Below are 17,453 nucleotides of genomic sequence, written 5' to 3' on the forward strand. Positions count from 1 at the left end.
ACGAGCCATTCAGAGATGACGCTGTGTGCAGTTCTAAAGACTCGCTTAGTCGGATGCGAAGCCATGCTTCTCTCGTGAGGCAGCCCGTGTTGCGTCGTCTCATCTTGCCGTTGAATTCTTGGAGACAATTTGTTTTGCTTTTTTTTAAACAGATAGGACGGCTCTTACGACGGCCCGAAAGGTGGTCACAGCTAACCTCTTTAGCTTTTCGCAATCTTACTCTCGTTGATCCTGAGCCAAGGGAAAAATATTCATAGCGAAGCCTCCGCATGTCCCATTATAGCACAGTCAGTGCCATTAATGGTTAAATGTCGCTTTGATTTAATATTTATATTTTCCTTGAGACGTTTCGCTGCACCATTCATACACAAGGCTTTCATTCCCACAGCACGATAACACTGAAGACTTCTCTAGAGCTGATGCCTCAATTGTGGCTTCATTCACAAGAAAGCAAGGAAGCGCAAAGTTAGAGAAACAGTTTTATTCCATTCGTAAATGCACTGTATTTTTCACATCCCTCTTCCGTTTAGCGACCGACCTTAGCGACCAGAATACCCGCTCCTACTGTTGCTTGACGAGAGACATCGCTGAAAGGCAAAAGAGGGATTATGTTATGAGAGGAAAGAAAATTCTACACTGCCGACATATCGCCAATAGTCAGTGGTACAGTGCAGGCGTTCAACTTATTGTTCACAGAGACAAGCTTGCTAGTTAATGGTCCAACAGGAGATGCGCTTAGGAAAAGTGCACGATACCGTGGAGACGGACGTGACCGAAACACACGGGACAATCTGCGGGCTTAATTTGAAAGTGTGCTATCCGCTTTAGGCCGAGATAACAAAACTGCGCCACCCACAGCGCGACATAAGCATAAACACAGCCATAGTCGATCCCGTTCCTCGTCCGCCACTAGGGTCGAGAGCGGCGCTGGGTGAGCACTCTCAAGGTTAGGCCACACCCAACGTACAATAATGCACTACACTACACTACACTTCACTACACTGCACTACACTACAATACACTACACTACACTAATAATAATAATACAAGATTGGACAGCCGCCGCCGCTGCTCTGCTAGAAGAGCACCGTACGCGACATGCGGAGGCCCCGAGTTCGGATCTCACCGGCGGCATGCGGTTGTCTTCTATTTTCTAATCAATTGCCCTTCAAGCAAAAAAAAATGAGTACACTACTAGTTTCCCATCGATAAACATCACAAAAACTTGAGGGGACGCTTAAGCTCCGCCCCAAGGGCATAACGCGATAACGTTAATGGGTCCCTGCAGCAGCTTGGGGTCCTCTTTGCTTATCACTTCGCAGACACAGTCATTCTCGACTTTTCATTCAGAGATCGAGGGGAGTCTTCATACTACTCCTGGCGCAGTGGTGCAGCGGTTAAGCGATGCGCCAATGCCCCTGCAGGTGGCTGCTTCAAACACAGCCACCGGTGGGGCTCGAGAGATCCAGGTTGCACTCCCCAAGCGACCTCTCGCGACCAATCATTAATTTAACTGCAACCTGCCACATTGGGCAGGTTGTGATGATGCCACAAGGTCACGTGGCCCAGGTGGCAGATGGGCCACCTGCTGTGCATCTCTGGGGATTTTTCGCTCACGCTATCGAGTTAATAAAAAAAAGAAATTCCCACCAGCTTTCCTTGCTTTCAATGTTCCTTCATATTGTCACCTACAAACGCAGCAGGAAGCGGGAAGGACAACCGTTTACGGGGACGAGGCTTCCCGAACAGCCGCGCTCATTTAAGACAGAAGACGCTGGGCCACGCGCTGGGAGACCAGGTTCGGTCACCAGGTGGCGCCGGCAGTGTCAGCGTGTCAAAAAAAAAACAGCATAGTGGCAACTACCACTGCCCCGTTTCAAAGGGGACGCTCCTACCTTCCGTCCATCCATCCAGTTTGGCAATAGGTACACCGTAACCGCGCCCTCATTTCTATAACCTTGTCTGCTCATTCTCATTTAAGTCACACTCCTCGGCCATTCTGGCGTATACCGCACATTTTGCCGTCCAGACATCAGAACTCCTATGACAACGCTGGGAACGCACGGTAGCCTGTGATTTTAGAATTTAGTGGTTTTAGAGGAAACGAAATGGTGCAGTAACTGTCTCACATACATCGGTGGACACCTCAACAGCACCGTGAGGGAAGGGTGGAAGTTGGGCGTGAAAGAAGAAAGAGGTGCCGTAGTGGAGGGCTTCGGAATAATTTCGACCACCTGGGAATATTTAACGTACACTGACATCGTACAGCACACGAGTGCCTTTTGCGTTTCGCCTCCGTAGAAACGCCGCCACCGCAGCCGGGTCGTTCGAAGGCGGGTACCCCGACTCAGTAATAGAGCACTCTAACCACTGAGCCAGCGCGGCTGGACTGCGATTTCCGAAGCAAAGGTTTAACTGCACGCATCCCTGTGGAACGATCGCCTCGGTTGTTTGAAAGCTTCATCAAAGAAATCAAGAAAGAATCAGAGTGTCTACGAATAGCAGAGGATGAGACCACGATCAGCCATACCCTACTTCCATCAGATATCGCACCACCTTCCGATGGTGGCTCAAAAATGTGGCATCACGATTGCGTTTACAGCCTAAAATAAAGCTGAAGGATGTTGCAACGTAGTAAATGAGGCAGCGAATTGGCTACCACAGAATGCGCGCAAAAGTGTTACTGGAATTCAAGGTCACTGCCGTTTATAAATTATCGCAATCTTTCGGCAGGTGCAGACAAGGACGTGCGTAAATGGGGGATTGCGCAGCCACCGCCGGTCACTGCATGCAATGGCGAGGAGGTGAGAATTTGGCTCATTATGGTCTGGTGCAACGCATGTTATTTTCATAATTTTCATCTTCAAAGTGTCTCCTCTCAGATGTGGTGTAAAAATTTCTAACCGTACGGTACACATAAAGAAGGCAGTCCATGTGTAAGCCCCGCCTCTGTGGTGCTTGCTAATGCAGAGTTCCGGTGTGTGACACAAAAAAAAAATATGTGATACGCGGTTTCTTTGCTTGACCCATCCCACCCCATTTTGTTCAGTCGAAGAGAATCCCAGAAATACGCCATCACATGCCGAGATCCAAGCTGACGAGGAACACGAGCCCGACCCCGGAATAAACGTGCTCTGACGAAGATGCCGTCCAAGACCGCTCTTTTGCAATCTGCCTCCTCCGCCCACTCCCCCTCCCGGATTACCCGAGCTTTGTAAAATTACGCCACTTACCATGAAGCCCTCTAATTTGTCTTGCAGCATTTGAGCCCTGCGTTCGTCTGTCATACTTCTCTGAAATTGACATTGAGAAAAAAAAAAGGAAGCAGTACATAGGACACGTATTACTTCACTAAACCGATATCTAGCGGCGCAACAATACAGCACTGCTCCAAACGTTACGGCAAAAGTTTTGACCGACTGTGGAGGAATGGAAGCACAACAAAAATAAATTATAACAACAGAGTTTGAACCTCAGATAGTGCTATATATAACAGCGGGATTGATATCTAGACAAAAGTCATGACGTCCTCATTTCGTTAGCTAATAATTTTCAAAAAATTGAACTTTAGCTTTCAAGAGAAGAATACTTTTTATTCCCGCTTCACTTGAGTAAAGAAAATTTTCTAGCCGCAGAGCTGCTGGCTATACTTGGCCAAATGAAATAAAAGTAGAATAACAAGTTGGGCTCACTATAACTTGAAAGATATTTTGCTTGAGCGCATTTTTTTCGGCTTCTGTCAAAGTGCTCGGGTCTCTGGACCGCACGTTTGAGATCTGCAAGACAAGCGAGAGGAGGAATTAGTGCATCAATGTTTCGTATCGTACGTATTATGTCCACAAAATGAAGAATAGCATATCAACTTATTTTGACAACAGTTATTTTTTTCTGGAGACCCCCATTCTTATCAACTTCATTTGATATTGAAATCGCGGAATAATACCCGAACTTTAAATTTCGCAAGAGAGCCAAAACTAATTTTATGGGTGAACCATCCGCAGAAGCTGCGAATGCATAACCGCAATCAGCGTTTGTGAGAGCATTTATTACGCTTTCATCTCAGCCAGCTGCACTGTGCATAGACCTTTGCATTATCATAGGGTTCAAGATAGCCATAATATACAGTTCTGCAGCCAGGTGTGCTGCATGTGTGCAAGAAATTAATTTATTTATTTATTAAAAGGAAAAGGCTATATGAAGCCCGAGATCAAGTATGAATACTGGACAGAAAGCTGATGTCTAGATCCAATAAAACCTGCCGACGTATATGGCTTATCAAGGTACACACGCAACCGAAATTTAATTAATACGCAAAAAAAGTTCAACAGCAGCACGGAGTAATTAAACGGCGAGTTTGTCATCATTCGTCATGCTATTCGAAAGCGAGGAACACATGCGGCAAAAAGAAGCGCCCGCGCAGTCTTTCTTTCTGTCCCTGGTGCACGTCGCGCTGGATCAAAATGATGAACTAAAGAAACGTATGCTTAGATTGAAGTTGTGTGTTACTGCCTGAATGCTTTATTAAAGAATATTGGCCTAAAAGCCAAAAGTGTACTGTTCGAATGCCTCATATCACTTTTCGTGACAGTGCCAATTGTCTAGACGTATGAAATGCCACCAAAAGACGCTAAACAACAGGTCGCTTGCTCTATTTTACGACTTTCTATTTTTCCACCGCGAAACCAAGCCCTGCAGTCATTTCGCAGGACCGTATCTAAGTAAAACTGTCAAGAAGCAGGTCATTTATCGACAACTGTAAGAGAGGGAGGCTAGGAGGAAAGATGGTATTAGAAAAATCCATTTTTTTCCTTCTTAAAAAAGTCAGGTTCCCCAAGAGCTGCCCCTAAATATTGCTCGCTGAAGCGATAGAAGGCACTGAAACACCTCTCCTCAGAAGGTGCTTCAAAACCCCTTTAAAGAACCCCAGACGGCCTAAATTATTCCGGAGCCCTCCACTACGGCGTCCCTCATAGCCTATGCGTCGTTTAGGGACTTCAAGCTCCCGAGTTTACAAAGGGCGAAATTTAATAGGCAGAAAATAATGAATATGTTTGAGTATGCGCCCGTTACAAAGGTGTGAGAAACTAAGAAATCTTTCACAAAAGTTGACTGGCCTGGACATCATGGTTGTGCTAGGATTTTTCAATTAATTCCCGCTTCAGGCTCATTTGCCTTCGTCGTTAGTGTTCCTTAAGTGCTCACCTGGCTCATGGCAAGTAGTTAAATACAATGAAACTCTTCGCCTTCGACGGCCCGTAGGCAGTATAATGAACAAAACAACTTTGTTGCTTGTTCTGGAGCGCTCTTCCCAGCTCCTGAAATGTGAACGAGATGTAGACTAATACCCCTGTCACACGGGCACTCTAAAGGCACTTTGAACTAATGCTCCTTTACGCTCCCAAAGGAGCACTACTTCAACGGAGTTCGTCCGTGCTACACGGTCGCGGAACGACCTTCGCAAGAAGTTGTTAGCGCCCTCATCGGCGAAAAGCGTTATCAAAATTGCAAACCTCACTGCACATGTAAATACAGAAATGTCACATTTTTTTAGTAAATTAGTGTTATAACCGTATTATGTTAAAGCAACGTAATTTTTACTGCAATAATTACGATTTTTCAAGTACAGAGCATAACATCACAGTGCTGGCCACACTGAGCCGTGGCTACCGTGACGCTCGTATATCTGGAACGAGAGTATGGCGTGGTGAGACTGCCACAAAACAAATGATCTTATATTTTAAAACACCACTAATCTTATGAAGTGAATTTATAAAATGAAAATTGAACGTTTCTTTTCTCAATTTATTTATTCTGTTAACTCGCTGGGAGAGAGAGTACTCCCTTGAAGCCTCAAAGGACGAACTGGAGCTGCCTTGTTTCGAAGCTCCTTTGCGCTAGGTGTCCTTTGGCGCGTCCGTGTGGCAGCACGCGTTCGTCCTTAGAGTAATGGAGCATTAGTTCAAAGTACCTTTACAGTGTCCGTGTGACAGGGGTATAAGTCAGGAGACATAAAAGCATCCTTTTACCATACCTCGTGGGCATTCTTGTGTGTGTTGTGTTGTATTGCGTAGTGTTGCCTTTTGTTGGGTTTTATGGCACATAGGCAACTAAGGCCATCATGCGCAAAGCTTGGGGTGTAGGAAAAACTGTCTGAAGAATTTTACAGAAATGCGAAAAATCGTCGAAGGTGTAAGCGCTTAAAAAGTTAGCACTACCTTGTGATAACAAAGAAAATAAATTTTAAAAATGGCAACTAATAAAAAGCTTCAAAGAGGGTCAGGTAACCTCAGAGGCCATTCTTCTGTACAGAAAGAATTCTGTACAGCTGTATTCTGCCTCCAAATAAACTTCCAGGTCCAAATTCATTTTTCCTAGGCGTCTACAATGCACCAAAGACCGCTGCTATACACATCGCCGCCAATAAAGAACACAGTGAGTCGCAAGTCTACAATGATCATATGAGACAGTCGGTTCACGAGCGCGAAGAACGGCACCAGTCGCGTGAAATGCCGTCTTTAGGGCAAATACAGTACAGCGTTTCCGGCGTACAGTCAAAGAAAAAAGTTTATGGGATGCGAGTTCACGGGAAAAAAAAAATTCTTGCTTTGTGGTCAGGCAAAGGAGGTAAAAAAACATACAAACAGCGGACATATGCGCTCCATCTGCTGGAGTGTATACCAGCTGACTGGCTAGTGAGGCAACGAAGGATTTTTTTTTTTTACGGAAACGCGCAATACGGAAACTTTCTCCACGACAGTACGCTCTGCCGGCCCATGCTCAGGGGGGCACACCCAGCAAGATAAAGCACGCAATGAAAAATTGCGCGCGAGCTCCAAACCTGTAGCTAGAAGCAAAGTGGAAGAAAACAAACGCTCGCACTGAGATGCAGTTGTCTTCGTTCGGGAAATGCATTAGCAGTATCACAAACATTCTGGTTTTGCTTTGTTCACGGGGTTTAACGTTCCCAAGCGACTCAAGCTACGAGGGACGCCTTAGTGGAGGGCTCCGGATAATTTCGACCACCTGGGGCTTTTTAACGTGCACTGACATCGCACAGCACAACGCGGGTCTCTAGCATTTCATCTCCATCGAAATTCGATTGCCACGGCTGGGATCAAGACCGCTTCTTTCGGGTCAGCCACCGCGACGGCTTCTGCTTAGAGAAAAGCTTGATTTATTAGCGGGTGATTCGTTCAAATCGACCTTCGTTACATAAAATTTGGAGCCTCAATCAGCAGCCACAGACTGCAGCTTCACTAGTCGAGGGCCCTTTTGTGGCAAATTAATTTCATTTCAGCTCCGCTCTCCTCAGCTAAGGGTGCAAACTCGGAAGTGCCGCCGGACTGAAGCCGAGGAAACCGAGCCTCGAGCAACGCTATCTGCGTAAACTCAATTCTGGCAAAGTGGAGAGCTGCTTCAAAAATCTCTTAGCACAGACGGGTGCGCCGCGGCGGCCTCCGTCCATCATTTTGGCTGCGTCCCGTCAATCGAGATGTTTGAAAGTTTCGCGCCTGGCGGGTATAAGTGACGTGGTACAGCTGACGTAAATTACGCGACTGAAGCATAGAGAAGTAGACGTAAGCGCGGAATGCACTGCAGGAAAGGCGTATTGTATTCAAGGATGGCTCATAGATACTGATAGTTGCACGCGAGTCCTGGCGAGCGTCCCTCATCAGCCACCTTCCTTTCCTGAGCTTTTCTACAGGACTGACAACGCGCCTTGCTTTCTTTGCCGAAGAGGGGATGGTGCCAGCACGTTGCTACACGGACCGCAGTGACATTCGCCACGGCCGGACGCCACAGTAACCACCTCTGCCGGCCATCACGTCGAACAAATGAGAGCTGGTTAGTGGCCGTGCTGGTGGATGGCGCCATGTGACCTGTGTTCTGCGTAATGATGGTAAATGACGCGGCAATGTCGTCTCGCCTATCAAGTGCCGCCAGAACTGCGCGTGCGCCACTCAGGCTGCAAGGCAAAACAAAAGCTCCTTCGCGCCGCGCGATACGTTCGCTTACCACGCGACCACGAAGTCATTGTTGTTGACGCATGCGCTGCAAGTAGCGCCAGGAGGTGCACTGAAAACTTCGCCAAAGTTCGTTAAGGGTCGCCTCCCAGCGCTGCCTCTGTCCTTGTGCCAAGGTCGCCCGCGGCGCACTGGCAACGGGGGCCAAATGCATTTCATGCTTAATGGCCGTTTATCCAAAGGCGAAGGTCAGTTTTCTTTCCAGTCAATGCGCCGTAGGACCTCAAGTGATAGATACCCTCGTAGAAAACGTATTGAGCTTTTTTTTTTCCCGCCGCTCTAATTGTGCGTGTAACACAGGTTTTTTCTAAAGAAACCAATTTTTGTAATTAAGACAACGATGCGATGAGTAATACAACAGGCGTATACTTACTTCGCTGCTTTGGAGCTGTTGGTCGACCTTTAAGAGCTGCAGGACAAAAGAAAGACGGGAAAAACTTTTGATCTCTGTTGCAGAGATAATATAAGACGTAATGAAAGAGTCGTCATACCAGTTGCGTTTCTGGATCTGAAAACTGCTGTTGTTGGTAACATCTTCGCTCTGCAAGGATATAAAGAGGTCAACGGCAGAATGCATTCCCTAACGTTCCCCTCACAACATATATGCCCGTAAGATCTTATCATTACCCGTTGCACAGGGACGCGGTCAAACTATTACGGAGCATGCTTTTGCGTTTGAAATTTTCTCACACATTCCTCAAAAAAAAAATATGAAGGTTTCTTGTGGTTATGGCGGGCGCACCAACGCCATTTGCTAGCACGTGTACGCCCCAAATTTCGCGGAGTAAGGCGTGGGAAAGGTTTCATCGGTGAGGCGTGCTCCGTGCTGTTATAGCCGCGACTGTACTTTACCCTCGCGTGAAGCGTCCAATCCATAAAAGGCAGTTATTTTCAATTGCTTCGCCAATACTGTTGACACAATAATGCGAGCAAAAACCTAAAATAAGTGCTCTACAGCTAAATTACACGATTAATAGTCGGCTTGTATACATCTGCAAAACCACAACAAACATTTTTTCATAGGGATAAAAACAGCAACAGGACTTATTATTCTCTTCCCGCGTTGGCCAAGTTTCTGTTATCATCTGCACAGTGGCGGCAATTTCAGACCTTCGCCTCCCGTTCATGAAAGTTCATACCAGAGGGCACGCCACGTTGGTTCGTTCTTTCAAAAGCTTAAGAGTCAAAAGTGTTTGCTAATTTGCAGAAACCTGTGTAGCCATTGAAGCAAAATGATATTCGGTTACCATGGCAGGTGTAGTAGTCTTCGATGCTAGGCTACGACAAATGCAACACGTGCTGGAACACAGAAGCTACCTACCAGGCGTATTTAAAGGCTACATGCACTGAATACTTTCTAGTGCAATCTCTCTCAAAAGGGGTAACAATGCGTTGCGAAACAATCACCTGCATAAAGGCTAAACCGCGGCAAATTATAGAACACTAAATAAGAAAGCGCAATATATGCAGGGTGTTCCCCTAATACTGTCAACAATTTTTAAACATAAGCTTTTTGAGTTAGAAGAGCGCTTTTTTTTCGGCGTAGCGTTATCAGCGGTGTAGCGCATAAGATTGAAGCTAAGAAGTGCTAGCATAGAGTTAACTTTTTAATTATTACTGTTAGGCTGTTTATTGCAGTGCTCAACGCTCCTCGCCACTGACTTCGCTGCTTCAGCGCGGGCGGGGCAGAGATTGTCACGTGGCACCTACGCCACGGAGTGCATAGATTTGATGGACGCAGGTGTTCGCTCTACACAGGCGCGCGATTCTCGAATGACGCGACAAATGGCCCAAACTTGGTTAGGCCACAGCGCTGACGGTAATCGCGCCTTCGAAATTCTAAAATTGATTATCATTACTTACACTCAATAAATAAAGAGCCTAGCAGTAATAATTAAAAAGTTTGCTAAGTACTATTTAACCAGCGTGTTAGCAAGCCTTAGATGTATTCTACTCTTCTAACTGAAAAGGCCTATTTTTAAAAATTGCTCCCAGTCGTAGGGGAAACACTCTGTATATGCGCCCATTTAATTAGAGCAGGCCACAGTAACGCTACAGCGTACCATTTTGAAATCGACGTCGGCACTTCGCGCTCATACTGGTTCTACTTCCTTCCTCGCCCAGCACACGCAGCAACGTCCGTAGACAGCGCATGCCTGCAGCACATGCGGCATTCACTGGTGTAGAACGAGTTCGCGCAGCTATTTACATGCGTCTCGAAAACTACTGCAGTCGTCTTCTATAGAACTTTTCGCATGCACACTCGCAGTGGCATCAAACGGGAAACTGCGAGTTCCGTTCGCGACTACACTGGCGCTAAATACTGCATACAACTTCCACTAGCCCATTAACGTGTCAAAGTGCCCTGAACGCTCGGTATACGTGCCATGCATCTAATCTTAATCATCTTAATCAATAATGGCAGTGGGAAGGTAAGTTCAGCTAGGTGATGGACTGACAGCCATTTGCTTCTCTTGTGCACGCGAGAGCCACGCACTATGAACAGAAAGGAGTAAGGAGGGTATAAACTGTACTCTAGCACACACTCCATTATAAAAAAGTGTCAATTTACTCCCTTTTACTCCGATATAGGCGTATTCGCGTTTCATCATCATCATCAGCCTTACTGCACCCACTGCAGGGCAAATGCCTCTCCCATGTCTCTCCAATTAACCCTATCCTTTGCCAGCTGCATCCACCCTTTGCCTGCAAACTTCTTAATCTCATCCGCCCACCTAACCTACTGCCGCCCCCTGCTACGCTTACTTTCTCTTGGAATCCACTCCGTTACCCTTAAGGACCAACGTTTATCTTGCCTTCGCATTACATGCCCTGCCCAAGCCCATTTCTTTCTCTTGATTTCGACTAGGATGTCATTAACCCGTGTTTGTTCCCTCACCCACTCTGCCCGCTTCCGATCTCTTAACGTTACACCTGTCATTTTTCTTTCCATGGCTCGCTGCGTTGTCCTTAACTTAAGCTGAACTCTTTTCGTTAGCCTCCACGTTTCTGCCCCGTAGGTGAGTACCGGTAAGATTATGCTGTTGTACACTTTCCTCTTGAGGGAAATTGGTAAACTGCCACTCATGATCTGCGAGAATTTGCCATATGCGCTCCACCCCATTCTTATCCTTCTAGTTATCTCCCTCTCATGATCCGGATCAGCTGTCACTACCTGCCCTAAGTAGACGTATTCCGGCACAACTTCTAGGCTCTCGCTGCCAATTGTGAACTGTTGTTCCCTTGCTAGACTGTTGAACATTACCTTGGTTTTCTGCATGTTAATTTTTAGACCCATCGATCTGCTCTGCCTGTCTAACTCGTTGATCATGATTTGCAGTTCACCTCCTGAGTGACTTAGCAAGGCAATGTCATCAGCAAATCTCAGATTATTTAGGTATTCTCCATTTATTCTTATTCCCAACTGTTCCCAATTCAGGCCTCGAAATACCTCCTGCAAACATGCGGTGAACAGCATTGGCGAGATCGTGTCTCCTTGCCTGACGCCCTTCCTTATTGGAATTTTATTGCTGACTTTATGGAGGACTATAGTAGCTGTGCAGTTGCTATATATATCTTCCAGTATTTTGACATAAGGCTCTTCTACCCCCTGATTACGCAATGCCTGTATGACTGCTGAGGTTTCCACTGAGTCGAATGCTTTCTCGTAATCAATGAAAGCTATATATAGAGGTTGGTTATATTCTGCGCATTTCTCTATCACCTGATTGATAGTGTGAATATGATCTATTGTGGAATATCCTTTACGAAAGCCTGCCTGATCATTTGGTTGATTAAAGTCTAACGTTGCCCTGACTCTATTAGCGATTACCTTAGTAAATACTTTGTAGGCAACGGATAGTAAGCTGATCGGCCTGTAATTTTTCAAGTCCTTGGCGTCTCCCCTCTTATGAATTAAGATAATGTTTGCATTCTTCCAAGCTTCTGGTACAGTCGAGGTCATAAGGCATTGCGTATACAGGGTGGCTAGTTTTTCTAGCACGATGTCCCCTCCATCCTTCAACAGATCTGCTGTTACCTGATCCTCCCCAGCTGCTTTTCCCCTTTTCATTGCTTCTATTCGCGTTTAGAGTGCGTGAAACTATACCACTGGAGTTGTCCTTTTACCTGCCTCGATTTTCATATAAATGATGTATGCGCGGCTGCACTAGTTGTTTTCATGTAGACCTGCGCACTATCGCTTGCAGCCGTATTTATACTAATAATATCGCGTGGGAGCGTTTTGCTTCTCTTCGCAGGGATCGAAATCAACTAACCTTTCTCCAAAATTGCATCCTTCGCTGTGATTGAAATTAATTATGCTAGTCCTCCGAACTGAACTAGGATTTCTGTCCATACCGCAGCAGAGGTAAAACGATGCTGTTGACTGCGCATGCGTCACGCTTGGCCAGCACGATGACGCACTTACGGGTTCGTATGTTTGGCAGTCGACAGAGGTCAAACTTACGCCGTTTCACAGTTCAGAAAAAAAGTGCACAGTGACAACATGCATGGCGCCAGAATGATGAAAACACGACATGAAATAAATTGGATCAACTTATACTGCTTCGCTGCAGTGACGATCACCGAGGGAAAGGTTGGGAGCTCACCGTGAAATATTCGTGAAGAAGCCGACGATCTACTAGAGACGAGATTTAATGTTCTGTTGCATTTGTTTTGCTGGCCAACATGTACCCATTTCACGTGCGCATAATGACCTGCAGACGCTAACATTGTCGTACTTGAAGAGCTTTTACAACTGCAGTGGTGGGAAGTGCAACATTAATTTCCGTATCACGCTGATCTAGCAGTGAAAAGTGTACTAAGTAAAGCAATCGAGCTGAACAAAATCATGTGATATGCTGACGGAGAATATATACGTACTCCGAGTCTATCGAAGTAAAAGTGCTTCTACTACAGGCGAAAGGGTCCAACGTGTAAATCCAGCGAATGGACAACCAGCTAAAGTAGCTAGGTTTGAAAAAGCGGATTGTCTAATTATTTGCGCGTGAAGTCCTTCAGACCGCGACCCCGGCGCTGCCTTTTGTTCGCAGACATGAAGGCGTGTCCGCACAGACACAGAACCTTCGGTTACTCTAGAACCACCAAAGTCACGTGTGATTACACAGCCATATTCCCGGGAGCGACAATTTCCGACCCGCCTCGTTTTCATTAACCGCCAGCGGAATGCAAGAATTTCCGGCCACGACATACTACGACGACCCCGGCGTCGATTAGCGCGGATATATTGATATATACAGAAAGACTGCAAAACATTTCGCGGAACTGCAGAAGCCTGCAGGACGCATCGCCATTTGGGCGAATCGAACGACAATCGCGATGCGAAAGACGGTTAGAGAACATGAGTTTTAACGACGCGAGGCCGCACGTGAGCAATGAGAGGTGTCGTTGTGAGGTGGAGGCTTCGGATTATTTTTACCGCCTTGAATTTTCTTCTTGACCTGGAACAATACGGTCGTTTTTGAGGAACAAATTATGCCGAATGACACGTGTGGCAGTGAAAGCATGCATGAGCCGCCAAAATGCCAAAATACGGTGGCTGCCTTAGTTCAACAACCGCACAGTGGTCTGCCGACGGACAGTAGTAAACGCGCCAAAGATGTGTTCAGGATGTCCACTTGTTATACTTCAGTATTATGGCCACTGACTCGCAATTGTTTTTAATGTACCTCCAGCTGAGAACGCGGGCTTCACGTCGTCTATTCTATTTCCTAACTCTTCCGGTTGCAAACTTCTCAACTGAAGATGGAATTGATGATACCGAGATTCAAGCACTGACCGTCCTGGGGCCGTCTACTTCCCTGCTGCTAACGGAGCGAAAACTGTTACTGCATCACACCATGGACACAGTACCTTCAGCGGTGAGGTCAAATCTTGAGGCATCCGAAGACGAGCCTTGGCGCCGGCTGTCGTAATTGGTACGTTGCTCTCTAGCTAGCACCGCGACGGCAACCAGCAACACCAGAAAGTGCGAGATGCGACTCATACTGTGCATAGGGAAAGCCTCGGCGCACTAGGTCTGTAACCGAGTCGGATTGACTTTAATTTGCAGCGGCCGGACTGTGGGGCCCTTTATGCCTTCGGTGCCGATAGGCGCGTCTTCTCTCACTGACACCGGTGTGCGGCTCGGCTGTTTGGACACCTGCACTGCGTCAGCAGCCCGCCTTAGACAAAGCCGAACTCGCACCGCATGGCCCGCGTCTCCTTTTGTTCGCAGCAACAAATGGTAGCATGCCCCTGGCAAGGACGGAAAAGCAAATTGGCGCCAGGAAACTCTATTCAGCGTCGTCTGACTTGCGCAGGGCAGGTGCTCGCGCCGGCGTCACAATATGGCCGCGCAATGGTCCGGAGATTTGCGGACTACCACGATACGGACAGCGTATTAATGAATCTGATCGTTAAGCCTGCTGTGCAAGCACGTGGATTCCGAGCGACAACAAACAGTGAAGGTTTGAGGAAACGAGGCATCTTTCTTTCAAGGTCAACAATAAGCAGCATTGGCTTTGGAACATACAATGGAACCGAGCTCCCCAATAACTCAGCACTGTTCCTGTGCTGTGCCCGGGCGTAGAACAGAATGCCGCGACCAGCTTTCACTGTGTTCAGTTTCGTGTCTGCAATAAGGTTGCGCGAGAAAGGGGTAGTGTAACATCACACGCCGATTTTGAGCGATACGACACTGGCGGAAGCAGAGTCGCTGCCGCTTAGCACTTGGCTCGCTCCATTGTCCAGTCTAAGATACTCATTCCCGCTCCTTCAAGGACTGTTCAGAGTAGTACAGGTGGATGGATGAGATCTAGGTAGAGCTCTTGCTTGTTGCTATCCTAGCGGCAGAAAGGGAAATTAGGCAAAGTCCTGTCACCGGCAAAAGGGTGCGTCCCCAAGTTCTCGTTGCTTCGCTTTCCCAACCAGTTGTCCGCCGCCCGTCCTCATTAAATTTGACCATTAATTTTCGGTTTCAGGCGTGGTACGCGAAGTTTAGATAGGGGCAACGTAAGTTATCTTAGTTATGACGAAGGCCTGGACTAGCCTAACCAGACTTTCTTCCCTCATGCCAGGCCGCCTGTTGGCTATTCTGCGGATGAGTCTCATGGCACAGCGGCGCGCTCTAGTCTACAACTGTATTTATTTTCTCCTGATTGGATCTGTTCGCGTGTATTAACAGCTTTTTGGATGAGGCGTCCACCCGCCTCGAGGTAGACGTCCGGGGAGTCTGCTACGCTTGGCGCGACAGAGGAGGAGCTCTGCCTTTTGCGCCGAGCACAGGTCCCGAGGTTCCCTACGTATTCCTAAACTATTTGGATGGCCCTTTGCAGGGTCTCCTCGATCTGAGAATCGCTGCTTTCGACTATCGACAGCATGATGTCTGCATACAGGCTGTGATTTAGGTCTCGTATAGCTACAGACTTCTCAGTGAGCTTGACCATGGCTACATTGAAAGGGTGAGAGCATTGAGCCCTGTAGCGTCCCATTGATGCATAGCTTAATTTCGCCGGATCAGCTTTCTCCGGTTTGGATTATGGCCTCTTCTCGAGAGTATGTCTTTGATATAGTTGTAGGTCCTCTGTCTTACACCTAGGTCTTGTACGTTTTACAAGACCGCTCTGTGTGTTACCTTGTCACATGCTTTTGCCGAGTCAAGCCCGAGGATCGCTCTGGTGTCCTATAGTTTCCGTGATTAGCGTTTGGTGCTTCAGTTAAAGCATCACGTCCTGGGTGGAGAGCTTAGGCCTGAATCTTACCATGGAGTGGCTCCTGCATGCAGTTACTGAGCCGCGTTCGAATTTCTCGTTCCCTTAGTTTCCCGGCGCATGTCGTTAGAGAGATGGACATGGTGTTCTACTTTCAGCGCCCTACCTGTTTTAGGAATTCGCGCGACCTGGGCGGTCTTCCACTGTTATGAGAGTTTCCCTCTATCCAACATTTATGTATGAAGTTTGTGAGGGCTGCGATCTAATTGTTATCCAGGTTACGGAGCGCATTGTTGCCGACTCTGTCGGGACCCGGGTAAAATTTGGTTTTAAATTTGGCTATTCCCGCCCTGATTTCAGATTCGCTTATGGGCTCGTCCAGCTTTGGGTTGCTTGGCCCTGTGTAATAGGCGAAGGGTTCCGTGCTAATGTCCCCTATGTATCTTTCTAGGATCTATCTCATGAGATCTTCCTCTGAACCTTCGTATTGGTGTTGGATTTTCTGAAGGTTGCGCCTATGCGTGGATTTGCAACCGTAGGTGGTCTGTAGATAGCGTAGCAGGTGTCACGTTTTGGCCATCACTGGGCTCCCCTCAATCACAGGTGGACTACCAGTTCTGCCTACAGCTGGATCGCGTGGTCCCCTATCTCCTTATTAAGCCTGGCTATCGTTCTCTTTGGGTCTCAATTTAGCTTTTTTTCGAAGTCTGTTTCCAGATTAAGTTTGGCTTTCCACATTTGAAGGAGGCGGCTGTCCGCTATCTCCACACTGGCGTCCTCTTCTATTGCCTTGGTTGCCTTTCTAACGTCCTTGCCTGATTTCTAACGTCAATGTCTGATTTCAGTTGCTTCGTTCTGGTCCCATATGTTACGGAAGGTGTCCCATTCAACCAAGTGCGGGCCTTTGCCTTCCCTCCCGGCAAGGCCTGCGCTTTACTACCGTCATGTGGTCGCTGCCCAGGTTTTCCTGGGTGTTCACTCGCATTATTTCTTTTGCATTTTTAACAAAGGTGAGATGGGGACGTATCTGACGTGACGCTGTTGCCCGTTCTTGCTGCGGTTTGTAGGTCAACCATTACAGTGAAGCCCTCCTGCTATGCGTCAAGCCACAGTTCCCTGCATGCTTTTGGCTAGGACTTTGCTGTATACCTACGCTGTGTGCTGAGTGTTAGTCTCCCATCACCAACAAGGCATGCCCTCTTGCTATTCTGAGTTTTGAAAAGGAGCCCAAAACGGACTTTCTTCTGTGTCGGTCTGCTATAAATATTAAGTACAAATAGGCTGTGCCGCTGTTTCTTTGTTGGAATGAGTCCGACAAGGACGTGGTCTATGTGGTCCTCCGTGTCATGTCTGATGACTGCTATGCATCTTCTAACCAGCGTAGTTACTACGCTTCATTTGTCCGTGCGGTACCTAATGTACTGTACCTAATGCCCGATAATTTGGCTTTCACCTCCCGTTTCTAGTAGTGCGATAATGTCCGGACTGTCTTTGCCTAGGAGGCGCTGCTGCAGGACCGCTTTGTCGCGGTGCAACCCGCGGTAGTTCCACCGCCAAATCATACGTATACTGCAGCTGGCCATGATAATTTGTAGGTCCCCGGTATCGGTAGCTTTAATACTCCAGAGATTAAGGAATCTGCTATGCATGTCTCTTTGCAACTTGTGTATGCTCATAAATGCTGTTCTGCACCTCTGAATATCCTCGGTGTTTGAAC

At 47.2% G+C, this 17,453-nt stretch overlaps 1 protein-coding gene across 2 annotated transcripts; it reads right to left on the reverse strand.

Moving 5' to 3' along the window:
• Positions 1-461: 461 nt before the first annotated feature.
• LOC144121031 (uncharacterized) lies at positions 462-15,602 on the reverse strand. Of its 2 annotated transcripts, none has more exons than XM_077653935.1 (6): positions 13,899-15,602; positions 8,516-8,565; positions 8,398-8,433; positions 3,693-3,776; positions 3,234-3,293; positions 462-587 (listed from the first exon to the last, which is right to left on the reverse strand). In XM_077653935.1, the coding sequence occupies exons 1-6, from the start codon at positions 14,038-14,040 to the stop codon at positions 540-542; spliced, it is 420 nt and encodes a 139-aa protein (XP_077510061.1). In that variant the 5' UTR covers positions 14,041-15,602; the 3' UTR covers positions 462-539. The 2 variants fall into 2 exon arrangements, with proteins under 2 accessions (XP_077510061.1, XP_077510062.1); XM_077653936.1 differs by lacking the exon at positions 13,899-15,602 and adding an exon at positions 10,088-10,610.
• Between the last annotated feature and the right edge of the window lie 1,851 nt (positions 15,603-17,453).

Source organism: Amblyomma americanum, chromosome 2 (assembly GCF_052857255.1).
Source record: "Amblyomma americanum isolate KBUSLIRL-KWMA chromosome 2, ASM5285725v1, whole genome shotgun sequence".
NCBI classification, from domain to species: Eukaryota; Metazoa; Arthropoda; class Arachnida; order Ixodida; family Ixodidae; genus Amblyomma; species Amblyomma americanum.